The sequence below is a fragment of the Oncorhynchus nerka genome, linkage group LG20 (assembly GCF_034236695.1).
Source record: "Oncorhynchus nerka isolate Pitt River linkage group LG20, Oner_Uvic_2.0, whole genome shotgun sequence".
NCBI lineage: Eukaryota > Metazoa > Chordata > Actinopteri > Salmoniformes > Salmonidae > Oncorhynchus > Oncorhynchus nerka.
This window is the reverse complement of record NC_088415.1, coordinates 89,013,673-89,039,823: the sequence shown is the minus strand read 5'-3', so window position 1 is coordinate 89,039,823 and position 26,151 is coordinate 89,013,673. Positions and strand designations below refer to the sequence as shown.

The 26,151-nt window shown below is 41.0% G+C and overlaps 1 protein-coding gene across 1 annotated transcript in view; it reads left to right on the top strand.

The window, feature by feature from the left end:
- Window positions 1–649: 649 nt before the first annotated feature.
- Window positions 650–26,151, top strand: part of LOC115101604 (E3 ubiquitin-protein ligase rnf213-alpha-like) — a 58,993-nt gene continuing 33,491 nt past the window's right edge. Inside the window, 26 exon segments of the mRNA XM_065005959.1 lie at window positions 650–758; window positions 1,256–1,364; window positions 8,222–8,367; window positions 9,044–9,455; window positions 9,458–10,368; window positions 10,460–10,650; window positions 11,039–11,203; window positions 11,417–11,634; window positions 13,725–14,017; window positions 15,970–16,232; window positions 16,325–16,525; window positions 16,713–16,911; window positions 17,046–17,104; window positions 17,296–17,449; window positions 17,786–17,914; window positions 18,080–18,178; window positions 18,771–18,893; window positions 19,044–19,227; window positions 19,400–19,573; window positions 19,701–19,853; window positions 22,245–22,867; window positions 23,193–23,352; window positions 23,459–23,676; window positions 24,044–24,181; window positions 24,480–24,641; window positions 24,820–26,110. Of these exon segments, the coding sequence (XP_064862031.1) occupies window positions 1,271–1,364; window positions 8,222–8,367; window positions 9,044–9,455; window positions 9,458–10,368; window positions 10,460–10,650; window positions 11,039–11,203; window positions 11,417–11,634; window positions 13,725–14,017; window positions 15,970–16,232; window positions 16,325–16,525; window positions 16,713–16,911; window positions 17,046–17,104; window positions 17,296–17,449; window positions 17,786–17,914; window positions 18,080–18,178; window positions 18,771–18,893; window positions 19,044–19,227; window positions 19,400–19,573; window positions 19,701–19,853; window positions 22,245–22,867; window positions 23,193–23,352; window positions 23,459–23,676; window positions 24,044–24,181; window positions 24,480–24,641; window positions 24,820–26,110 (6,760 nt within the window). The 5' untranslated portion in view covers window positions 650–758; window positions 1,256–1,270.

Below are 26,151 nucleotides of genomic sequence, written 5' to 3'. Positions count from 1 at the left end.
TATAATTTTGGTAATCTTGACCTGAAGGTTTGTAGACAATGACTCCAATATCTACCATATTGAAACTAAATATAACATTTGAATATTCAAATGAATATTGAACTCAGTGAAATACATAGTCAATTTGTGCATGACAAATTCAAGGTTATGGAATTCAAATTCAATTTTTTTCTGTTGGCAATGAAATCACTCCTATGCAACCGCCTGCCAACCACACCCATGCATCAAATGATGGCTGTCAGTAAATCTGTCAAATAAAATTGTATGGTGCCTTAAAGTAGGCAGTCAGTGGGTCCTAACCTGTTCCATTCCTGGCACCACCAAATCACTGACAAAACCTCTTGACAGCTATTCGCGGAGTCGCGGAATGTTTTTAGCATGAAAAAAAATACATTAAAGGCGCATTATTATTAATAATTTGCACTGTGCAACGTAATGTAAAATGTATTTAATACCATTAATTAAAACCCCCAACTGTTATTAATTTTTTGGGAAAAAAAGAAGAACTACTAATTAGGCAAACGTGAAAAGTTAAATGACAAAACATGTTTATAAGTAGGCCTACCAGTCTATTTTTCCACTTTGTCAAAAAAATAATGCACCGTGTGGGTAATCTATATTTATACAAGGGAAGGAACGTTTCCACCCTTTCTCAGCAAAACGAAAGTTATCAGAATGTACAGTACAACATGTCCATATCTTCGATAGACTTTCAGTATTGACACAGACAGAGTCGAAGAAGAAGAGTCGACAAAACGGTAAGACGATGCTTATTGGGTGACAATCGAACAAATTAACATGTACAAGGTGAATGTATCTTTCTGTATGTTTCAATATTATTGGGCAAAATATTTAAATTGTTTTGTGTTTTGTCGAAATTATGTTAAAGTTGTGGCGCAGCAGGTGTTAACATGACTCGTTGATTATTATCTTGGGGGTAAAACTGATGATCAAAAACAAATCCTTGTTCACAAGTAGTCTAGTTTGGTCAAATCCTCGTTGTCTCGATAGGAAAGTGAGAAACTGTTTTATACAGATTTGCAGGTCATAGAAATGAATTCCAAATCAGTTACCTCAATATTCATTGTAAGTAGTTTTTCATAGGCTAACTAGAGCGGTAGCCTACTTTGGAAAGCCATGAGCCCAACCATAACTTTCGATGAGGCGTTGGCTAATTGAAAGTGAAAGTATGCTGATCAGGCTGCTGAATCATATGAATGGTTTGTAATGATGGCGTGTTTTTGATTGCAAACAGATCGGCTACATCAAGATGAAGTGTCCTGGCTGTGGTCACCAAGTGGAAAAATCGTCAAAGTTTTGCAGTGAATGCGGATTGAGGTTAGCTGCTCAAATTTGCACCACAGGTAATATATATATATATTTTATTTAATACTATTTTCAAGTATGTAATATATGAATGGCGGGGAATAAAGCTATCATATTTGGGTGCTTACACTTAGCCCAAGATGCCCGTTGCTCGTTAAGGTCCAAGGGCTATATGTTATTTTCAGGGGTAGACTGGCTCTGGCAGCCAAATAGAGCACCACAGTATGAGTCATAATACCCATAAAACCTAGCGGTCAAACAGGGAAATGGCTCCAATCATTTTCCACCATTCATTTTTCCCAAGAGGGATTTTTAGAAACACCAAACACAAGGGCTGTTTTTCATGAAGGCATACCCTGGTGTGACTATTTGATAACCGTGTAAATCTCTCACGGACAAGATGACTTTTATCAATATATTTGCCTGTATTTAGCCCCAACAAATGAAATTCTAATTAGCTGCTAATGTGGCTATCATAAAGAACTACAAATGCCATGATGATCTGAACGAGACTGTCAAATTGAGGTAAAGGTAAGAATGTCTGGATTAACCATCTAATGTTTGCTAAATGTAATAATGAAGAAATTGGCTACATTTCTTTACATTTAGAATTCTGTGAACTGTCTTGGGATATATTGATAAATGTCACCGTTTCCGAAAGAGATTTTCATGTTTATCAAAACGTCATGCCAATGTTAGCCTACATGAAACCGAGCCCTTTTAAGTGTTATCAAAATCCAACATGGGAAAAGTGAATGGTGTAAAAACGATTGGAACCATTTCGCTGTTTATATGCTCACTGTTTGCGTCTGCATTTTTTTCCTATGACAACTGAGAAACTCGGGGCAGGATCAACTAGGGAATCACGTTAGCACCCACGTGCTGGGGTTGAGGATGGATGGAATGAAAGATTTGGGACAAGTAAATCGGGAAATGTAAACATGTCCAAGTTGTTAAGAATTTAGAAGTTGTGTAGTGTATGCCCAGCATTAGACTATGCATTATAACAGGCTAGATTAACTAGATGTTATGCAACCGCACCATTTTAGTAGGCTCAACCTGGACTCAGGGGTAGATGTAACATAGTAAACGTAAAATGGGATGAAATGAAATGATACTTTATGTTTCATATGGTGTGTATTAATTTACGGCTGTCCATCATCCATTTCATATGATATGTTACAAATTGCAATACCTTATGAATTTGCTAAACGTATGATATGTTATGAATTCCCAATTTGTTGTAGCTAACATTAGCTAGGTGGCTAATGCAAAAATTAGCTAAGTGGCTAACATTAGGTAGGTGGCTAACGTTAGCTAAGCAAGGGGTTCGGGTTAGGGGTTCAGGTTATGTTTAGGGGAAGAGTTACCAAACATGCTAAGTAGTTGCAAAGTAGTTCCAAAGTTACTTATTAGCTAAAATGCTAAAGTTGTCCATGATGAGATTCAAACGTGCAACCTTTGGGTTGCTAGACCCTACTAGATTTTGCCTTAAGTAAAGTTCTGTCTTATGTAACCATAGCAAACGTAACATAACATACCAATTTGAGTACTCAGATTTACATTTACTATATTACGTCTAGTCTATGAGACCAGGCTGGTAGGCTAGGTTAATTATTGTTGTTTTATTATACTGAACAAAAATATAAACGCAACATGCAACAATTTCAAAGATTTTACTGAGTTAAAGTTCATATAAGTCAACTGAAATAAATTCATTAGGCCCTAATCTATGGATTTCACATAACTGGGAATACAGATATGCATCTGTTGGTCACATACTTTTTTTTGAAGGTATGGGCGTGGATCAGAAAACCAGTCAGTATCTGGTGTGATCACCATTTGCCTAATGCAGTGCAACATATCTCCTTCGCATAGAGTTGATCAGGCTGTTGCTTGTGGCCTGTGGAATATTGTCCCACTCGGCTTCAATGGCTATGTGAAGTTGCTGGATTTTGGAGGGGAACTGGAACTCTGGTACACGTCGATCCAGAGCATTCCAAACATGCTCAATGTGTGACATGTCTGGTGAGTTTGAAGGCCGTGGAAAAACTGGGACATTTTCAGCTTCCAGGAATTGTGTACAGATTCTTGCAACATGGGGCTGTGCCCTACCATGCTGAAGCATGAGACGGTGGATGAATGGCACGACAATGGGCCTCAGGATCTCCTCACGGTATCTCTGCATTCAAATTGCCATCGATAAAATGCAATTGTGTTCGTTGTCCATAGCTTATGTCTGCCCATACCATAAATCCCACTGCCACCATGGGGCACTGTGTTCGCAACGTTAACATCAGCAAACCGCTCGCCCACCCAACATGTGGTCTGCAGTTTTGAGGCCGGTTGGACGTACGGCCAAATTCCTTTAGTAAGCATGTGGCATTGTGTTGTGTGAGAGAACTGCACATTTTAGATTGGCCTTTTATTGTCCCCAGCACAAGGTGGACATGTGTATTGATCATACTGTTTAATCAGCTTCTTGATATGCCACACCAGTCAGGTGCCACACCTGTCAGGTCGTATTATCTTGGTAAGGGAGAAATGTTCACTAACAGATGTACACAAATTTGGGCACAACATTTGAGAGAAATATATTTTTTGTGCGTATGAAACATTTCTGGGATCTTTTATTTCAGCTCATGAAACATGGGTCCAACACTTTACGTGTTGCGATTTATATTTTGTAGAATGTTATTCTATTTAAAATGCTGAATTTAAAACAGCATACTCCGTACAGCAAGGGTTCTCAAAGTGTGGTCCGTACTTCAAGGGATCCATGGCCAGATTAAAAATATATCAACAAAATAATTGACAAAATATTTTTTACATTTTAATTTCAGAAGTAAATATTACTAACAACAAATGATTAAACACATTTTGGCCAAGGTATTCGTGGAATAAATATAGAGGGTGTAATAAAATACAATGTAAAATTATTTGTCTACAATGTATGTTCTTAACCCTGGGCAACATGGACCTGGGAGGCTCACAAGGATAATGGTATCCACAGTACTTAGTTCTTAACCCTGGGCAAAACATGGGCCTGGGAGGCTCACAGGCACAACCCAGAGGCACAACGTTGCAAGACTTCCGGGGAAGCTTGTGAAACAGACCAAGCAGACCAGGGGACGCTTGTGAAACAGACCAAGCAGACCAGGGAACACTTGTGAAACAGACCAAGCAGACCAGGGGACACTAGACCAGGGGACGCTTGTGAAACAGACCAAGCAGACCAGGGGACACTTGTGAAACAGACCAGCAGACCAGGGGACACAGACCAACAGACCAGGGGACGCTTGTGAAACAGACCAAGCAGACCAGGGGACGCTTGTGAAACAGACCAAGCAGACCAGGGGACACTTGTGAAACAGACCAGGTGACGCTTGTGAAACAGACCAGGCAGACCAGGGGACGCTTGAAACAGACCAAGCAGACCAGGGGACGCTTGTGAAACAGACCAGGCAGACCAGGGGACGCTTGTGAAACAGACCAAGCAGGCCAGGGGACACTAGACCAGGGGACACTTGTGAAACAGACCAAGCAGACCAGGCCTTGATTTGGGGTTTGAGAAGTAAATAAGAGATAAGAAACATTATTCCTTACTTGTTCATTTTCTCAAAATCTTTAAGGTCTTAAGTAGTCGAACATGTTATTACTCCAACCTCATGAAAGTGACAAAATGACACGTTTTAATTTGAGTCAAAAACAAATTTATATCGAGTGCCTTTGATTTGACGGCATGTACAATTTCTCTGCCAAATGACAAAACCTAAAGAATTGCAGGAAATTAGCTTGAAACTACCTAATTTTCTCTCTAATGCCAAGAGGCGGGGCTTTAAAACGTTCTTTCCCAAATCCCTGAGACATGGTTTATCTGGCTAAGCACTGCAGAAGTCATAGTAAAACTCCTTGTAGGCAATATTTATCTCACTTGAGTTTTGTTCCTATTATGAGAGGGGGTTAATTTCCTATCACAAAAAAAGGGTCCCGGCCCCACAAGTTTGAGCAGGTCCTGCGCCAGAGCAAATCAGTTGGTCAGGCATTTAAACTCCATGGTCGGGCCCCAGCCTCCTTTAAGGAGATGTAAAAATACAATTCATACAAATGGGTTGGGTTTGAATTCAAATTTAAATTGTTATAGAGCATTTAAAACCTGTGATAACATCATCCATAACCAGGACCATGTTCCACGTGTTGACGTGGCCTGTTGACGATCACTAGGCTTCCTCATTAACCCTACATTGATCTCTTAACTCCAGCGCCGTGATATTTGTATCATGCATGGCCTACTGCATGAAATAGCTAAATACAGTAAGATTTCAATGAAATTTGAATGCTTTTACTAACAACACTCCTCTAAGCTGTTCATATTGATATCTCTTTATAATAGGCTAATGCACATCTTTGTTCGCATTTGCAGACCAAGGCTAGATGAATTCAGAGAGTAATTAAATAGATTGGGAAGCATCCAATATAGAATTGCCTCTATACATCTTCCTACTTCACAAAATGTTTTAAAAAAGAACAGGCCCGTTTTTACCACATTCTTGCTGACTGTCGAGTCTACTTCCTCTCCCCCTCTGGCGCTCGTTATCACCAGTTTACTTATTATTACACCCAGTATTAGTTCAGTTTGTGTTTCATGTTTATACGCTACTCATGTTTGTTATATTGTTCGATGTTCCGTTTATTATTGAACTCAACACCTGCACTTGCTTTCCAACTCCCAGCGTATACATTACAGAATACTGCCTCAACAAATGGAAGCAACAGGGATTTATTATTTTCTTTCTGGTGACATCGGGTCCAAGGGCCACTATCGCAGCACCGGGGATGCCTCAGCAGGCTCGTCAGGCTTCCATTGTCAAAGCTACCGGGAATGCCTCAGCAGGCTCCAGGCTCCCGCGCCTCAGCCGGCTCGTCAGGTTCTCAGGCCTCGGTTGGCTCGTTAGACTTACATTGTCGAAGCTACCGGCAATGCCTCAGCAGGCTCCCGCGCCTCAGCTGGCTCAACAGGCTCCCGCATCTGCCTGCTCGACAGGCTCCCGCGCCTCAGCCGGCTCAACAGGCTCCCGCGTCTCTGCCTGCTCGAGGCGACCTGCTTGGTCCTCGGGACTGTTCCTCTGGTCGGCGCCCCCTGCGTCTGGAGCCGTGCGTCAGAGAGGGGGTACTGTCACGTCTACTCCCGCTCCCCCTCTCCGCCGGTCGACGTCACCAGTTTAATCATTATTACGCACACCTGCCACCATCGTTACGCGCACCTGTGCCACATGAGACTCACCTGGACTCCATCACTTCTATGATTACTTCTCCTATATCTGTCACTCCCTTTGGTTCTTTCCCCAGGCAGTATTAGTTCAGTTTTATGTTTCATGTTTATACTCTACTCGTGTTTTGTTATATTGTTCGATGTTCCCTTTATTAAACTCACCACCTGCACTCGCTTTCCGACTCCCAGCGTATACGTTACACCGACATAAGGCTTTTATACCTCCCATGTGCATGCCGGCACCACCTTTGACGAGTGTGCGATGTGGATAGGCGTCTATTTGAATAAATCCATATATATATATATATACACACTATATCACAAAGAAACCCATTCTTTAGTTTAGGCAGGTCCTAAGAAACATAAGACTTAATATAAAATAAAAATTGGGAATATTTTGAGTTCAACTATGTTGCTTGTCTGTGCAGCCTAGGCTGCGCCATGGAAATTAAATCAAAAGTTCTTATTTTGTTCATTAAACTGACTATACACACTTATATTCCCCTGCGCTGATCACAGTCAACACACCCCTATAGTTATAGTAATATTTAATATAATGTAATACAATCATATAGCGGAATAACAACAGAATAACATACAAATAACTTGTGTCACCGACTGTGTGGAACCGCTGTCAAAAAAGTGGTATTTATCACACCGTGCGCTTACCAGTTATTTTAATAAATCCATTGAATATACGCAATCACAAAGAAATCCGTTATTCATTTGTCCTAAGAAACATTATGGTAATAATAAAATGAACTCTGAGGGCTAGCCGCATTGCCATGATCGCCAGCAACTAAGCAGTGGTTTTGACGAGTGGAGTTTCAGCGCCCCTTGTTGCAGATGATGATGCATTCTTTTTAAACCAATGTCTAATATCCATTTTGAAGGTAACCAAGGTTACTGATCACAGAGGAACACTGTTGTGTTTAACTAACGCTCCACCCGCTGCTAATTTGAACTGTCGGTAAAAAGAGACGTGACTTCATGATGCATATCATCGATCTCAAACCCTGTCAGTGATAATTACCTGAGCCATATTTAATTTAACAATACAATAATTTTTTTGAGTTAATTTAAACATTAAATGGCCTATACCATACATAAAGCAGTGTTATGCCTAAACATATATCTCATTATTATTATACATTTTTTGGGATGGACCAGGAGGTAGATATAGGGCAGGCCAGGCCCCCTAAGGCCCACCCATAATGCCGGCCATGAGTTTGAGAACCACTGCTGCCAGGAGTATGCATCCCGTATCCTTGGGATGTCCCTACCCTAAACCCTAACCTTAACCTTAACCCCTACCCTTAACCTTACCCTAAACTTGTTTTTAAATTACTCACAATTGCTGCCATTAAGTCAGAATATCACCTTAACCGTTTTGCATTTCAACTTTAATGGGGTGATGTCCGAATTGGAAGCCCCCAAGGATCCCGTTTCAGCATGCACACCCATGCAGGAGCTGCTTCTGATCACGTGACCTTACCCAGAAAGGCCCTATGTATACAGCATTGTCCAGGACAAGGAAGCAAATCCGTAAAAGGTCAGAATGGTTTGCATGTCTCTATCACACGTAGTTAATGTGGATCTAAATGACTTTACCCTCCATGTCAGGTGGGACCACTTCAGAGCATCAAACATCTGTGGTCCGTGAAGCAGAGCCCCAGAAGGAGGCTGCGCCACTGACGTCGGCAGGGAACAAGACCGACGCGCCTACGAAACACTCCAGTGAAGAACCAGGGGGCAATGTCAAGAAAAAGGTCCCAAATCTCCACTAGAATATAGAGCATATGCAGAGTCAGGATTGTTTTACATACCGGTAGTTCAAAATGCGGTAACACTTTACTTAAAGCAGACGGGTATGTTGTTTCATTTCCTGTTATGAGGATTCATACGCCTTTTTATAATGTCATCTTATTAAAAAGGCTTCTAATATTTCGTTTTTTTGTAACCTCTTTTTAAATGACTCAACATCTGTCGTTAAGTCAGAGTATCATTATTATGAGGCGATAAGAGATTTACAATTATATGTTTGTTTAAACTATATTTGGGGCAGCAGGGTAGCCTAGTGGTTAGAGCATTGGACTAGTAACCGAAAGGTTGCAAGTTCAAATCCCTGAGCTGACAAGGTACAACATCTGTCGTTCTGCCCCTGAACAGGCAGTTAACCCACTGTTCCTAGGCCGTCATTGAAAATAAGAATTTGTTCTTAACTGACTTGCCTAGTAAAATAAAGGTCAAATAAAAAACAGAACCAGTCGCACTTTCAATTTGTGCCATTAGGATGTGACCAGACGTGGGTTTTTAAGTCAAGGGAACCCAGTGAAATTAGCATGGAATGGGAACACTTTAATGGGCAGGGCTTATGAATCAGAAATGCTGATCCTAAATGATTTATGTGTTAAAAGGCTTCATTTTTGTATACATTGTTCATAGAGTGGAGGCTCTTCCAGCGCTATTGAGCTGAGCACTGACACACGTCAAGAGAAAGATGAGTTGTCTGGCAGTGAGCGCTCTACTTCAGCGGTGGATGACCCTCCTGTCAACACCGCCACACCTACTGGCCCTCCTGTCAACACCGCCACACCTACTGACCCTCCTGTCAACACCGCCACACCTACTGGCCCTCCTGTCAACACCGCCACACCTACTGACCCTCCTGTCAACACCGCCACACCTACTGGCCCTCCTGTCAACACCGCCACACCTACTGGCCCTCCTGTCAACACCGCCACACCTACTGACCCTCCTGTCAACACCGCCACACCTACTGGCCCTCCTGTCAACACCGCCACACCTACTGGCCCTCCTGTCAACACCGCCACACCTACTGGCCCTCCTGTCAACACGCCACACCTACTGGCCCTCCTGTCAACACCGCCACACCTACTGGCCCTCCTGTCAACACTGCCACACCTACTGGCCCTCCTGTCAACACTGCCACACCTACTGGCCCTCCTGTCAACACTGCCACACCTACTGGCCCTCCTGTCAACACTGCCACACCTACTGGCCCTCCTGTCAACACCGCCAGACCTGCTGGCCCTCCAACCATGCCTATAGCCTCTCCAAACCCATCCCCACACCAGACACTGCCAGAAGACCAGGCCAAGGGTCCATCGAAGGCAAACGTAGACGCACCAGTGAATGAGCCAAACCAACCTAGTCCTACATCAGTCACACAGGCCTCATCTACACCCGAGACAGCTGATCAGAACACAGGAGGACGTGCCTCAGACCCAACTCAACCAGCCAGTAAACTCTTGGATGAGGAAGACCTGAAGGGGACATCACACGGGTCAACGGAGCCATCAAAAAGCCTTGATGGTGAAGGCAACACAGAGGTTAGAGTTCTGAATGAACTGAAGACCTCTAGTAACCAGACCGATGAGAATATCACAAATGAAGCAAACTCAAAGAAGTGTGTTGACCAATCCCAAGTATCCCTTGGTGATCAGAGGGGTTCTGACCCAACAGATGAGCCAAACACTAGTCAAACACAATCTGCTAGTCCAGCACCCTCAGTAACACAGGAGGTGCCTGAGAAGACATCTAAGAGAAAAGATCAGAACAGAACAGAACCTGCCTCAGGTCCAAGTCAATCAGTAGGGCAGTCATATAAAGACGTTCTGGTGGGGACCTCTCAGGAGACGGGAGATCTGTCCAGGGGGCAAGGGATTGGCGCCAGTAACTACAGAGACCAGAGCAGGAAAAATGAAGCAAACTCACAGAACTTTGTTTTTGGATCCCACAAGGCAGAGGTAATACAAATATTTCTATTCTGTTATTATTCAGCATGTGGAATGAACTGTGTTTTTGTTGTACTGTAACATTCTTGAACATAATAATTAGGCTGGTGACAAGCCTCAAGAATCAAGGCAAGAGACTTCCAAGCCAAACAAGGAACCAGCGAAGCTGAGTAATACGGGTGGCGGAGATGCATCCAAGACATCTACTATTGACGCCACAGTTGCAGGGAAAGATCTGCCTCCGAACCAACGTAATGAAGACTGCTTCCAACATCAGCCACTGCCTCCTCAGCTGTAAGCAGTAGAGTGAATCAGTCTTATGTTTAAGTGTATGTTTCCTGTTACAGTTTAATCTTCACCAACCAGTAGTCCCAGTGCCAATTGTAACATGTTTGAATTTGAAGAATTTTGTTATTTTATGTCTTCTTTGGCCATGGGTTAAGCAACATTGGGAAGGACAAGTGCAACTTTCCTGGACCCAGTGTTGGGAGGGAACAACCATCTAAGACTAGTGTAACTATCTTGGACCCAGTATGTTTTGGGTGCCAGAATATCATAACATTTAACAGCAGAAAAAGTTGATCATGTAAATTGAAATAACTTAGTGTTGAATGTTATCATGATCAATTAGATTTTGGAAATTAAATTAAACATTTTCTCTGGTTACTTTTCTTCCAAAAAGGCCACCAAGAACACAACAGGTCCCTAGGAGTGATGACCTCACCATCTATTTCCATGCTGTCATTTCCAAAGACTTCAAACTGAACTCAACTGACCGGATATTCTTAAGATCTGGAAGTCTTTTTGGATCTTGGGACATAGATGGCCTAGAAATGTTTGTCACCCGGTATGGTCTTTAATTCAAATAATGTAATTGTGTGTAGAAGGATATTAGTATACCCTGAATACATTACTGAAATACCTCACTGTCATTGATAAAAAGTATAACCTTTTTAACTGATAACAATTTCAAGATGGATGTTTAGACTAGTTGTACATTATCTTCATTCAACTTATATCAACATGATATTTAGTCACATATTTTCTGTTGTTTACACAGAGATTTGGGGAAAGATAGAGTCCTTGTTGCAGGACGAATGGTGATTCCCGACAGGAGTAAGATTGAAATTCGCTCCATACCCTATAAATATTTTGTTTATAGTAAGTGGAATGGGAAGCACTATGATCACGGTACATATGAGCACATCTACCAGACAAACTCCAGGTATATTGTCAACAGGTGCCTGTCCATCAATCAAGATCTTTTGACACATGAAGGTACAGTTGAGTGTCTAATTCCAAATACTGCACTTGCAATTCCAACACATTTTTGTTGAGATAAGGTTAGACCAGGGGTGGGCAACTGCCGGCCTGCAGCCCCTTTTGAAGTCCCTTGGATATATATCCTAAACTTATTTGGGGAGGAATTCAGTCGGGGTCTCAATTTACTGATGCAAGTGAAAATAGTAGAATACACAAGGTGCAATTTTGAAATGTGGTTGTGTATCAGCAGTTCTTCTCTTATGGCAGTCACTGATAGTCAGTCAATTAGCCAATGTCAGCAAAAACAAATGTCTTGCTAAGATAGTTTAGCGGCCATCTATCATGGTCGAAATTATTTAGTGGCAAAATGAGTAGAATTGCATGAAATTTGTTAGAAAATTGCAAAATCTGTTATTTTCTACATTGTAGAATAATAGTGAAGACATCAAAACTATGAAATAACACATATGGGATCATGTAGTAACCAAAAAAGTGTTCAAAGTAGCCACACTTTGCCTTGATGACAGCTTTGCACACTCTTGGCATTCTCTCAACCAGCTTCATGAGGTAGTCACCTGGAATGCATTTCAATTAACAGTTGTGCCTTGTTAAAAGTTCATTTGTGGAATTTCTTTCTTCCTTAATGTGTTTGAGCAAATCTGTTGTTTAGAAAAGGTAGGGTTGGTACACAGAAGATAGTCCTATTTGGTAAAATACCAAGTCCATATTATGGCAAGAACAGCTCAATAGTTTTTTAATTTAACCTTTATTTAACTAGGCAAGTCGGTTAAGAACAAATTCTTATTTACAGTGACGGCCTAACCCGGACGACGCTGGGCCAATTGTACGCCGCCCTATGGGACTCCCAATCACGGCCGGTTGTGACACAGCCTGGAATTGAACCAGGGTCGTTAGTGACGCCTCTAGCACTGAGATGCAGTGCCTTAGAACGCTGCGCCACTCGGGATCAAAGAGAAACGACCGTCCATCATTTTTTTATGACATGAATGTCAGTCAATCCGGAGAATTAATGTGCAGTCGCTCTCATGAGGCCTGCCACAGGAACTGCACCTCAGAAATTGCAGCCCAAATAAATGCTTAACAGAGTTCAAGTAACAGACACACCTCAACATCAACTGTTCAGAGGAGGCTGCTTGAATCAGGCCTTTATGGTCGATTTGCTACAATGAAACCACTACTAGAGGACACCAATAGGAAGATACTTTCTTGGGCCAAGAAACACGAGCAATGGACATTAGATCGGTGGAAATCTGTCCTTTGGTCTGATGAGTCCAAATGTGAGATTTTTGTTTCCAACACGTGTGGTTCCCACCGTGAAGCATGGGTAGGAAGTGTGGAGTGGAGTGCTTTGCTGGTGACACTGTGTGATTTATTTAGAATTCAAGGCACACTTAACTAGCATGGCTACCACAGCATTCTGCAGCCATACCCCATCCCATCTGGTTTGTGCTTAGTGGGACTATTATTTGTTTTTCAACAGGACAATGACCCAACACACCTCCAGGCTGTGTAGAGGCTATTTGACCAAGAAGGAGAATGATGGAGTGCTGCATCAAATGACCTGGCCTCCACAATCACCCAACCTCAACCCAATTGAGATGATTTGGGGTGAGTTCAACAGCAGAGTGAAGGAAAAGCAGCCAACAAGTGCTCAGCATATGTGGGAACTCCTTCAAGACTGTTGGAAAAGTATTCCTCATGAAGCTGGTTGTGCAAAGCTGTCATCAAGGCAAGGTGTGGCTATTTTGAAGAATCTAAAATATATTTTGATTTGTTAACTTTTTTGGTTACTACATGATTCGATATGTGTTATTTCATAGTTTTGATGTCTTCACTATTATTCTACAATGTAGAAAATAGTAAAAAATAAAGAAAAACCCTTGAATTAGTACGTGTGTCCAATCTTTTGACTGGTACTTGTAAATAAATAAAGGTGACATTCTGTACTGTCGCCTCATATACAAAACATTTGGCCTCATATCCAAAATGCTGGAATATAGAGCCAAATTAAACTTTTTAGCTAGTGTCCAAATAAAATAAGTTGGAGTGTATTTTAACAAAACGGTGATATTCTTTCTCTTAAGGGGAATGGCACCAGTATGACGATGTCATATATCCAGAACCAAAACAAGACGTTTTGTCACGTGTTACAAACATGTTTCAGTGGTGGGATAACATCAATAGCAACTTAGTAAAGGGAAGACAGCTGGCTGGAAAGGTGATGTTGGAAGGCATATTTGATCTTCTGAGAACCTGGACTGAAGTGAATGTGAGGAGTTTCTTTTCCCAGCTTCAGCAATTCTTCTCCACATACAGCTATCCCTGTGTCTATGACGGTGGAAAGACACCATGGCAATTATCGTTTGGAGAAGATCAGGTATATTTAAATTGGACATCGATAGAATGCTGCATTGCATGTATCGTGCTTATAGAAAGTCTATACTTCCTGAACTTTTTTCACATTTTGTTGCGTTACAAAGTGGGATTGAAATAGATTTAAAAAAAAAATTTTTTTTTTTTATTGATCTACACAAAATACTTGGTAATGTCAAAGTGAAAATAACAATTTACATATTAATTTAACTACACAGTATCTGGTGTGAGCCCTATTTGCCTCGTGCAGCGTGACATCTCCTTCGCATAGAGTTGATCAGGCTGTTGATTGTGGCCTGTGGAATGTTGTCCCCACTCCCCTTCAATGGCTGTGCAAAGTTGCTGGATATTGGCGGGAACTGGAGCACGCTGTTGTACATGTCACTCTTTGAGCATTTTTCCGATGCTCTGGATCGACATGTCTGGTGAGTACGCAGGCCATGGAAGAACGGGGACATTTTCAGCTTCCAGAAATTGGGTAGATCCTTGCGACATGGGGCCGTGCATTATCATGCTGAAACATGAGGCGATGGCGATATCTCTGCATCGAAATGGCCATCGATAAAATGCAATTGTGTTTGTTGCTTATGCCTGCCCTTAACATAACCCCACCGCCACCATGGGTCACTCTGTTCACAACAGCAAACCGTTGAAATCGGGATTCATCCGTGAAGAGCACACTTCTCCAGCGTGGCCATTGAAGGGCAGCATTTGTCCACTGAAGTCGGTTATGACACCAAACTGCAGTTACGTCAAGACGCTGGTGAGGACGAAGAGTATGCAGATGAGCTTCCCTGAGACCGTTTCTGGCAATTTGTGCAGAAATTCTTTGTTCGTGCAACATCAACATGAATTCCACTCTGGTGGACATTCCTGGAGTCAGCATGCCAATTGCATGCTCCCAAAACTTAAGACATCTGTGGCGTTGTTCTGTGACATTGTGTTGTGACACAACGGCACATTTTATAGTGGCCTTTTATTGTCCCCAGCACAAGGTGCACCTGTGTAATGGTCATGATGTTTAATCAGCTTCTTGATATGCCACACCTGTCAGGTGGATGGATAATTTTGGCAAAGGAGAAATGCTCACTAACAGAGATGTAAACAAATTTGTGCCATTTTTTGGGGAGGGGTTGATAAACAAGATTTTTGAGCATATGGAATATTTCCGGGATCATTTATTTCAGCTCATGAAAAATGGGACCAACACTTTACATTTTTGTTCAGTGTAGAGCATAGAGCGTTGGACTAGTAACCGGAAGGTTGCAAGTTCAAATCCCCTAGCTGACAAGGTACAAATCTGTTGTTCTGCCCCTGAACAGGCAGTTAACCCCCTGTTCCTAGGCTGTCATTGAAAATAAGAATTTGTTCTTAACTGACTTGCCTAGTTAAATAAAGGTAAAATAAATAAAGTGTAAATCTGCTTGAAAATGTATGGCAATTGACTTGAAAATTGCTGGCTAGCCACGATCCCCAACACCTTGACAGAGCAATACAGGTGTGAGACTTAGCTAATAAGGTGTTTCTAACGTGTTGACTTGGGGGGGAAGAATACTTATCTAATCAAGGTATATTAGTGTTTTATTTTCATTAATTCTTTAAAAGATGTAAGAATTTTTCTTCCAGTTTGAAATTACAAAGTGTTTTGTGTAGATCGTTAACTGAAATAATTATGTCAATTTGAATCGGGGGGGGGGGGGGGCTAGTAGACTTTCTATAGGCATTGTAGATGTAATTGAATTAATGAAACCGCTCAGGACTTTAAATCTATAGTTGTCATATTTGTGTGTACAGTCAACAAAATGAAACATGCGTACGCACACACAAACACAAAATAGTTTCCCCGTTGTAAAATGTAAGTCTGTCTTTAAAAAAAATGTGAGGCCATAGAAAGTAATTATGTTTCAACTGCGAAGTAATATGTTGAGGGATTTTTATTTCCACTTATTCCCTCAGGTGAAAAAACTCATGAAAGACTTCATGGAGGAGAACCTAGATCCTCAGTCCCAAAAGGGCAGAGAAAAGCATGAGGTTTTCCTCTCAGACCCACTGAAAGCAGGAATTATTATCCTGATTGTGTACAACAAGTACCGATTAAAAGAGGACAACGGAAGTCAACTCTCTCATCTTTGTCAGCTGCTCTGCCTGCCAAAAAAGCCAAGAGATGATTTCCTTGCTTACTGGACAGACTTCACCCAAGGCCTACCCAAGCATATTAGGTATATGTTCATTGTCTTTTAGTCAGTTAACCTTGAAATCCGGAGGTTATTATGAATGTCAAGCTAATATGTGGTTATTTGTATACATCTAGTGTTGCAGAGGAAGTTAAGTCGCTATGCAACGTTGCAAGAGAGGGGCGTGTTGTGAGCTGGATCTTGGTCATCCCTCTCCTGCATCTGCTTCGAGGGGACAGCAAGCCCTTTGAGCCCGTTCCACCCACCATGGACCCACCGTTTACCACCTGGGCAGGGCTTAAAGGGATCAAAATAAAAGACTCCTACAGAGACACAAGGTATGGATCAAAGGAATGTATTTTTTGTTGTTGTAGATTTTTAGTTTGTTGATTAGTTTACTTGGAGTTCAAATGGAATTTGATGATTTCTGATTTCACATCGGGACACCTTTTTTCTCACTGTAATTATTTTGTTGTCTATGTCAATGTCTTACAATCTTAACGAGACTCTTGACTGTGAATCCAGGGGCCTGATGAAGGTCATGACAGAACACAAACACCTGGTGGAGGTGGATCACCTACTTGTGCCCTCCTGGATGAGTCTGCTACAGTTGGAAGACTTGATGAGCTTTATATCAGTCATCCATGTGGGTGTCTTGGACACTCTTCGTTGTCTCCAGTTCAGTCTTCCAGTCAAGTCTGGAATGTATTACTCTGATTATGTGGTATGTGTCCTCGGTTGAATTCAACTTTTGTTAACTGTGAGAATGGTGATGTTCTCCTTAACAATGCTATTCAGAGTGTGTTAAAGATTAAGTTGTGATATACTGTACATAACAACAATATATAATTTATCTAGGAACCAGTGGGAAAGTTACTGTCACATCTCATCGACAAAATCACTGGACAACACTTCAGGTAAAGAAATTATATTTTTACTATAGAGACCTATGTTACATCTAGAGAACAGCCAACAATTGAAAATTACATTCCTTAATATATTGTGTTATAAATAATTTGATTTACATGCAGTTACAGAGCATACCGTTACAGAACATCCTGTAATGTTCCTTAACCTCACACATTAATCTTTTTTTGTTTGTTATCAGTGATAACAGATATAGAGAATGTTGCTTGAAAACAGCTGTGAGTGTTCTGGGGACAATCTGTAAGGACACTGATTCAGACCGCTGTGATCTTCCACTGAACTGCCTGCATCTGGTCAGTCTGATTGCAGAAACTTCCGGAAGCTCCCATCCACAGGTACACCCTATGTGAATGGAAAACATTTTGCTTTCTGAATATCTGGCAGTTCTGAATATCTTTTGCTGTTCATGTCCATGTGATTGAGTACAACACAATATTTCTGATAGACTAATTCAAATAACATAATGGATATTTCAGTAATTCTCAACTTGTTCATATTCAAATATTTTTGTATTGCTTTATTTCAGCACACTTCTTAGTAAAAGTGGTTGAAATGCAAATACCTTTTAAATTAGGTATCAGAGAAAAATATGAGTGCTGTTCTGCACAATTACAATATTACTATTATTATATTGTTAATAACTCAATTTGATCAATGTCTTGGTTCAACAGTCAGTGAAAAGTAAGGAAAACGAAGTTCTGGAGGAGACACTTCGAACAATGAGGGACTGGCGGCGAAAAGCATTCCCAAGCAAATCGGTTAACCATGGGTCCTATTTTACCTCAAAGAATGAGATTAAGGTAGGAATGTATGGCTTGAAGTTAAAGTCCAAGCAATAACCTGTGCAGTTTTAAATCCTCGTCAGAAGAATCAGTCAAAATGATTTTACATTAGCATAGCATTTTGATGTGTACAGTGATTGTTTGACAATCAGAGAGATTAATCATTAAGGTTATTTTCTCTAGGTCTGGAAAAAGTTGATCTCAGTCACGTTTGGGAATGAAGAATTCACTGAACTATGGAGAAGTACTTTCTTGAATGATTTTGAAGGAAAACTAAAAAAGGTATTGATTATGCTTTAAATACATTTTTAAACATATTTAAATCCGGGATTGGTACATACTTTTTCAAGGAATTAATGGGGTGGCAGGTAGCCTAGAGGTTAGAGTGTTGGGCCAGTAACTGAAAGGTTGATAGATCGAATCGCCGAGCTGACATTCTGCCACTGAGCAAGGCAGTTAACCCACTGTTCCTCGGTTGCTGTGGATGTCAATTATGGCAGCCCCCCCGCACCTCTCTGATTCAGAGGTGTTTGGTTAAATGCAGAAGACAGATTTCAGTTGAATGCATTCAGTTGTACGACTGACCTTTCCCTTTAATCATACGCTTAGTTCAACTGTCATTCTCCATCAGAACCAAAAAAATACAAGCTTGTAGACAATGTAATTCAAACATAGTTAAAACTATGATTTTGATCTCATTGATAGACCTGTCTATGAAATTAAAAGTGGTTATATTTCTCCAGCCCCACACCGTAGCTGTACCAAAACACGTGGCGGGGTGACTGCACTGTAGTTTTCGATTGCCCCTTTAACAAAATAATAGCCATTTGTACTAATGTGAAAGTAAAAACTGTTGATCGTGTGTGTCCTTCAGGAGAAGCCCATGCATCAGATTCAAATCTACTGTGACAAGATCGAGGAAGTGGGCAAGACAAGTCTCTATTTGTGTAACTCTCTGGAGAAATGTGCCTTGGAGGCAGTCACCGCCATTTGCCAGGCAAGATTACATTTTTTTATGATACTGTATGTACCTCGAATGATAAAATGTATTTGAAGTGCGTATGTATGACAGTAAATGCTTCATCCTATTTTAAAAAGTTGGAATGGTTTCGATGTTGGATTGTGTCTTACCACTTTTCATTATCAGGACAAATCTAATCTTCGTGAGCTGTTGAAGAAACATGACTTCAACAAGTTTGAGAAGCTGATGTCTGTGATAGTCCTGAAGTCCTGGCCCCAAAATGGCGATGGACAGTACGTCGAGGGCGAGGAGTTGGTGATGAAGCACCTTCTCAGCTGGCCTATGGCCATAAGCATCTTCCAAGTACAAGGTGCATATAGTATACATGCATTGCATTGCAACATATACAAAAAAGAAAAGAACACATACCTGCCTTTATTGCATCCTGAGCCTTTGCATTCAGAGCCTTGTGTTTGAGTAAGATCATATCCCCCCCCCCCATTTTCTTTCTACCCACAATTGACACTTTTGTCTACTTTCAGGTGCAAATGGAGCGTTGATTAACCGGTTGACAGATGAAGCTAAAGAGCGGATGGGAGTGGCAAGCTCTGCGTTCTGTTCTGTCGCAAAGAAATTCATCTACGGGAATATCCAGATCCAGACTCTCAATCAAATCCTTGAAAGAAAAACAGAATTCACTCAGTTGCTGAAGATAGGTGATTGTTCTGGGAAAAGTCAACAGTAAAAAAATATATATACAGTTAATATTGTTTCACTCCAAATGGAAAAAGAAGATCTCAAACTGTAGGATGTGTGTTGACGTCAGTATTTTTTCAAAAACAGATGACCTGTGTGATGACGGTCGTTGTCAGGACGGGGACGCCATGAAACGATTACTGAGATGGAGAGAGGAGGAAGTGGAGGCTATCGTCAATGACAAGATGGTGGTTGAAGGCCTCCTCATATTTTGCCAAAAACTCCAGGAACATCTCAAAAGTGAGTTCAATGTTTTCAACTCTATATATTTCTTAAGAGCTTATGATATTTGTTTAAGTATTTGCAACATTTTCCTCACGCAAAACAACAGTGGCATATCACAAGGTCTGAGCATGCAACATGTAAAGTATTAGTCCCATGTTTCATGAGCTGAAATAAAAGTTCACAGAAATGTTCCATAAGCACAAATTGCTTATTTTTCTCAAATGTTGTGCACAAATTTGTTTACATCCCTATTAGTGAGCATTTCCTATTTGCCAAGATAATTCATCCACCTGATAGGTGTGGCATATTAAGAAGCTGATTAAACAGCATGATCATTACACAGGTGCACCTTGTGCTAGGGACAATAAAAGTCCATTCTAAAATGTGCCGTTTTGTCACACAACACAATGCCACAGATGTCTCCAAGTTTTGAGGGGTGTGCAATTGGCATGCTGACTGCAGGAATGTCCACCAGAGAAAAATGTATCTCTATTTTTCAAATTTTGCCATGAGGCTGAGGGACAATGTTGCTGTTTTAGAGTTCAGGGATTCTTGAAAAACTTTCTTTCCACAAATATTTGTCTTAATTAATATGAACAACATTTGAAATATATATTTGATAGGCCAAAGTATCAACTAATACACCATGTAAAGGAACAACCTATTTATATACTGTATATTTATTTCATAAAATGCAGCTAAACTGGATTTATGTCAACTATTGTCAGGCATTACATTTTTACAATTATTGTCCAGCAAGTGTTTAAAGGCCTTGATTGTTTAATTTTAACATTAGATGTAAAACAAATTCAATACAAATCTCCAAACTTATTTTGTTTTTGTTTTATAGCACTATATAATGCTCCAGGGCTCATTTTGTTAGCATTTTGTCATGTTTTTAAAAATGTAGAACATAAAGCAAACATTTCCCCTTACGTCTAGCACAGCAAATACTTCAATTGTTTCCGCATATGTTGCAGAACAGTGATTACAATGATTTTATTTTTCAGAATATTGACAAAGAAATCTATTTTTAGGGGAGTTGACAACAGATGCTCTAAACCGACATATTCTTGCCTCTAAAAACAAAAGTTCAATACAAATATTTGTAAAATATGGAAAATACCCAATGAAAACATAATCATTCTATCAGATCTTTCAGCACCGAGTTGAAGTTAGACCAAAATCTGACTGAGTTAATGTTTCATGGAGTTGACAAATATTACATTTTTCTTTTTCATTCACAGTAAAAAAAAAAAATAGAAAAAGCCTCCGGAGGCACGCAGAGGCCAAATTGTGTTCCGTACCGCATCGCCGTGCGCCTCTAAAATGTTGTAACAATACGGAGGGATTCCTTCACAACCGCTCTGCGCTGCTCAGCAAAGCGCAAGAAGTATGAATGCCCTGACTTTATACAGAGGACATAAACCGTAAATGCTGCACGGTCAACACAGATGTCGGATTGACCATGCAGCAACTTTTTTAGAAGTGGTGGATCTGTTCTATGTACGCTATTTCTATGCTTCCCGTTCTTAACTTTAGTTTTTGCGTGTTTTACTTCTGGTTTTGTACACCAGCTTCAAACAGATGAAAATATAATATTTTTGGTTATGGAGAAGATATCTCAAAGCGGTTTAGATGGTATAATGATTCTCTACACCAGGGGTTCCCAAACTTTTTCACTCTGGGCCCCCCTGCAGCTGTTTTTATTTGATTTCAAACACTGTTTTTAGAGAGTTTGAAATTGGGATCCTTTGCTTCGGATCAGGGCATTTCCAGGCATAGAGCTGACATGGAAATGTAATAAATAATATTGAAAGTATTTTGAAAATTCCCCCAAATAAATATTTTCCCTTATATAATTTATAATAATATATAATTTCCCCAAGATGTAAAGCTCAAATAATGCAACAAAGTATTTTTTTTTCAACAATAAAAATAAGGATTGACCTCGACTTTCAAGAATCCCTGAGCTAATTTCCTGCCAATCTACACATTTTGCCATGAGGCTGAGAAAATGATGTAATTTTAAAAGCTTATTTCTTGTAATATATATATATTTTTTAATGTCATGACTTATGACGTGTTCATATGCTATCTGGGCGACCTCCGGGGCCCCCCAAAGCTCGTGGCCCCCCCTGCCTTGTGGGGGCTGCGGGGCTGTGTGCTACGCCAGTGACCGATATGTGCGAATTATTTCCCTGAGAAGGAGACGATTATATTTAACCACAGTTTAAGAAAACTGTGTGATTCAGTTATAGAATGCACAACTCACCATGAATTTTTGGATTGTTATAGTTATTTTGTTCATTGCGTGCATTTCTTTTGCTTGAGGAAATTGTAGCCCTATGACTTGACATAACACTCATGGTTAAGGTTCTCAATAAATGCCATATTAATCCACAGTCGATGTGAGAGAGCTGCAGCGCAAAAACCAAGAGAACATAGATCAGATGACGCTGGATGATTTCATGGAAGTTCACAGACTTGACCATGACTCCTCTAATGTAACTGGGGTGGTCACATACTTCAACCTGTGTGATGACACCAGGCAGATGGCATCTAGCCTACGTGCTATCAGGGACAGCTACATTTTCACTATGTGTTGGGAGAACCAAGCCAAAGAGCTTTCACAAAACCAACTTGACACAGATGAGACAGAACCAAAGCCTGAGAGGGAGACAGAAGTGTACACTCTCGATCTGATCCACAGCGAAATATTCCAGAGTTGCAACGATAATTACAGGAGCATCTATGAGAGTTTGAGATCTGGTACGATATCATTGGAGGAGGTGGATAGTATCTTTGAAGCCTACAAAGACAAGTACAAAGACATGGACAAAGATCTGAAGATAATGTGCAGGATCAACTCAGCTGATGATGGAAGATGGATCAAGAGCAGAGTCCAGCAAATCCAACAATACCATGAACTTCATCTAGCATTGGAATCGGCCAAGGTCATTATGGATGTCAGAGAGACTATCTGTCCTCAAGGGGACTTCAAAGTACTACAGACACTGCTAGATATGGTGAGTTGGAAAAATTATCACTTCACAAAAGTGATCTTGGTTCAATATATTAAGCATTTCTACACTCTTAGAAGAAAAAAAGGTGCTATCCAGAACCTTAAAAGGTTATTCGGCTTTTCCCATATGATAACCCTTTATAGAACACTTTTGGGTTTAATGTAGAACCCTTTCCACAGAGGGTTCTACCTGGAACCCCAAAATGGTTCTACCTGGAACCCAAAAATGGTTCTCCTATGGGGACAGCGAAGAACCATTTTGGAAGCCTGTTTTCTAAGAGTGTAGCATTGCTATAGTCTATTCATATAAATTATTATGATGTTTCCAGAACACTGAGGACTTTAAGGAAGAGAGTCTGAATCGCATTGATGACAATTTGCTGGAGATCAAGAAGGATCTTGAGGACATCACAGAACCTCGCAGACGGTGTCTTCGAGAGCTCGGACTGTGGATAAACTTTGTCAAATGGGTCAAAGAAGCTCTTGAAGGTGAGGTCATACCAGAAGGCAAGGCAGAAAAAGAGCATCACCAGTAGTAGCCAACTAGTCAGGGTTTCCCATAACGAACTTAAACAGTTTTTCTTTGCTGTTGCAGATATCAACGAGCTGAAAGTGTTTGTTGACCTGGCCTCCATCTCCGCCGGAGAGAACGACTTGGATGTGGACCGTGTAGCCTGTTTCCACGATGCTGTTCTTGGTTACTCCTCCATGCTCTATGGGCTTCCACCAGATGCCGACTTTCATGCCTTCAAGGAGGCTTTGACAAAACTGTGGAAGGCGCTTGGAAATGACAGCAACATACCAAATAAGCTGGTTAGATGTTATGATAATTATGACATATTTAACATTCTGGGGAAAAGCTTGTCAAACCTGAAGGACTGAGGCCTGTATTTCAACATTGTAAATAATGGCTCTTCAGCACTACACTTTCAGAATTGTGTTCTTTTTGCAGAACACCATTTACTGGACATGATATAATATGTAATGTAATATATTTAGCAGATAGCTTTTATCCAAAGCGACTCAGTCGTGCGTCCATCATTTTTTTTTTTTAACTTACGGGTGGACCACGGGAATCGAACCCACAAATCCCGTCATTGCAAGCGCCATGCTCTACAGACTGAGCTACAGAAATAATGCTTGAAAACCATATTCACAATTGTTTCCTCCCTGATTGCAGCGGGACACTGCACGTCATTTGGAGTGGCTGAAAACGGTGAAGGACAGCCATGGTTCTGTGGAACTCTCTTCTCTATCATTGGCCACATCCATCAACACAAGAGGCATCTACATTATCAGTGCACAAAACCAGAAGAAGGTATGTTCAATCAAATTAGGAAGGTTACTGTGTTTATTAACAATTAAAAGATTTGTTTATATTAGTTTGTTGGAAGATTTATCTTTGTTATTAAGGAGTTACTGTCTAGTAGTGTTGAGCGATTACCGACCTCAGAAGGCACTAATCGCTCAACACTGCTGTCTATGTTTGTACTCGTACAAGGTTTTCAATTTCTTTCTGCTATTGTTTAACAAATATCTGTAAGCTCTTTCCTTTGATGCTAAGCACTTTGATGCTTCTTATATTGGATCTTGTCCATGGTTGTTTTCTTCAATAGCTGTGTTTAGACACTGCTCTGAAGCTGCAGATCCCAGAGCACCAGGAGGAAGATCAGATGCGCAACTACTCCTTAGAAGACCTGAGAGATCTGCAGAACAAGCTAATGCTGATGTCTGGAAAGGGGGAACCAAGCCAGATTGAGGTGGATCACTTTACTGAGGTAATGTGATTGGGGACCTTGAGGATCATCACCACACCTGAAATAATAATGACTGAAAATATCATGCTATCACAGGATCTTTAAATGAACTTAACTGAGATTATATATTTTATTTGTAATATATGATTTTATGTACAGAAACTGAAGTTTTAAACAATAACTTGCTTTATCTTCTCAGGTTTTTGACAGTGTCCAGAGGCTAGCTGTAGCCTTTGTAGATCTTTATGCTGCTGGGAACCCACTTTTTAGGTGTTGGGAGGCCAAGATTCACTGTAATACTCAAAGTGATACTGGTATCGTAATGGAATTCAACCTTGGCAACATTCTACAAAACATAATGGTGGAGGGCAATGCAATGGACCATCTTACAGACCTGTGCAGGAAGATAGAGGTGTGTTTGGATGACTGGAACAGATTCATGGACAAACAGAGATCTCAGCACTATTACCTCAACTATTACACCGCAGAGCAGATAGTCTACCTTTGTAATGTTTTGACAGAGAAGAATTTGAACACTAAGTTGGATGAAAAGGTGTTGATGATGCTCTCTTTCATCAAACCTGACTGTTCCGTGTCAGATGTGTGGGAGACATGGATGACTTTTCAGAACAACATGACAGAAACTGAGCAAGATGAAGACCCCAGATTTCAGACATTCATTGACCTTCATAATGACTTGGGAGACTTTGATTCTTCTTTTGCTGATGAGGACAAATGTGCCATTGATGTTCTGCAGAGCCTTCTGGATCAGGCTGTTGGTTTACGAAAACTGGATCTGGTCTGGGATGCTTACATGAAAGATATGAGGAGCATTCTCCAGGACTCCTTAGACACCAGAAGCTTTGGTAGATTGCTAGAGATGTTGGCCAACAAAGAGAACCAGGAAGAAGATGATGAAGAACCCATGCTTTTAGAACCAAGTGAGAATACAGTCCGGAGAAAGCTCCCAAAAGGCCTCTTCAATTGTCAACCTAATCTCATAATCTGCCCACAAGATGAAATCTTGACTTCAAGCATCTGCTTGTATATGACCAGTGACTATGAGCAGCTGCCCACCTATGATGAAGTCCTCCTGTGTACCCCTGCCACGTCCTATGAGCAGGTGGAGCTTTTCTTCCGGCGATGTCTCACACTAGGCTACTTGGGTGAGAAGATCTATACCCTGCTCTTCGCAGACCAGCTGAGCTATGAGGTGAGCTACGCAGTGGAGAAGTTATTTCAGAAACTGAGTTCATATTCCAGGAGCAACTACAGGCTGGTGATCATCTGCAGCGCAGAGAGGGAGCACACCTACATCCCCACTGCCTTCAATCAGTTCAAACGGAACATGGTGCCACAGGAGTCTCTTGAGAGGATTCAGAGATACCTGTCCAGGCATTACACTGTCCCCTCACACCAGACCAGTGCGGCATCTGTGTTCAAAGGTCGACACTTTGTTGGGATTGTGTCTTCCCAGAGGGCTGGAGTTGGTAAGTCGCACCATACGGAATGTGTTTCACTTCGTATAGTC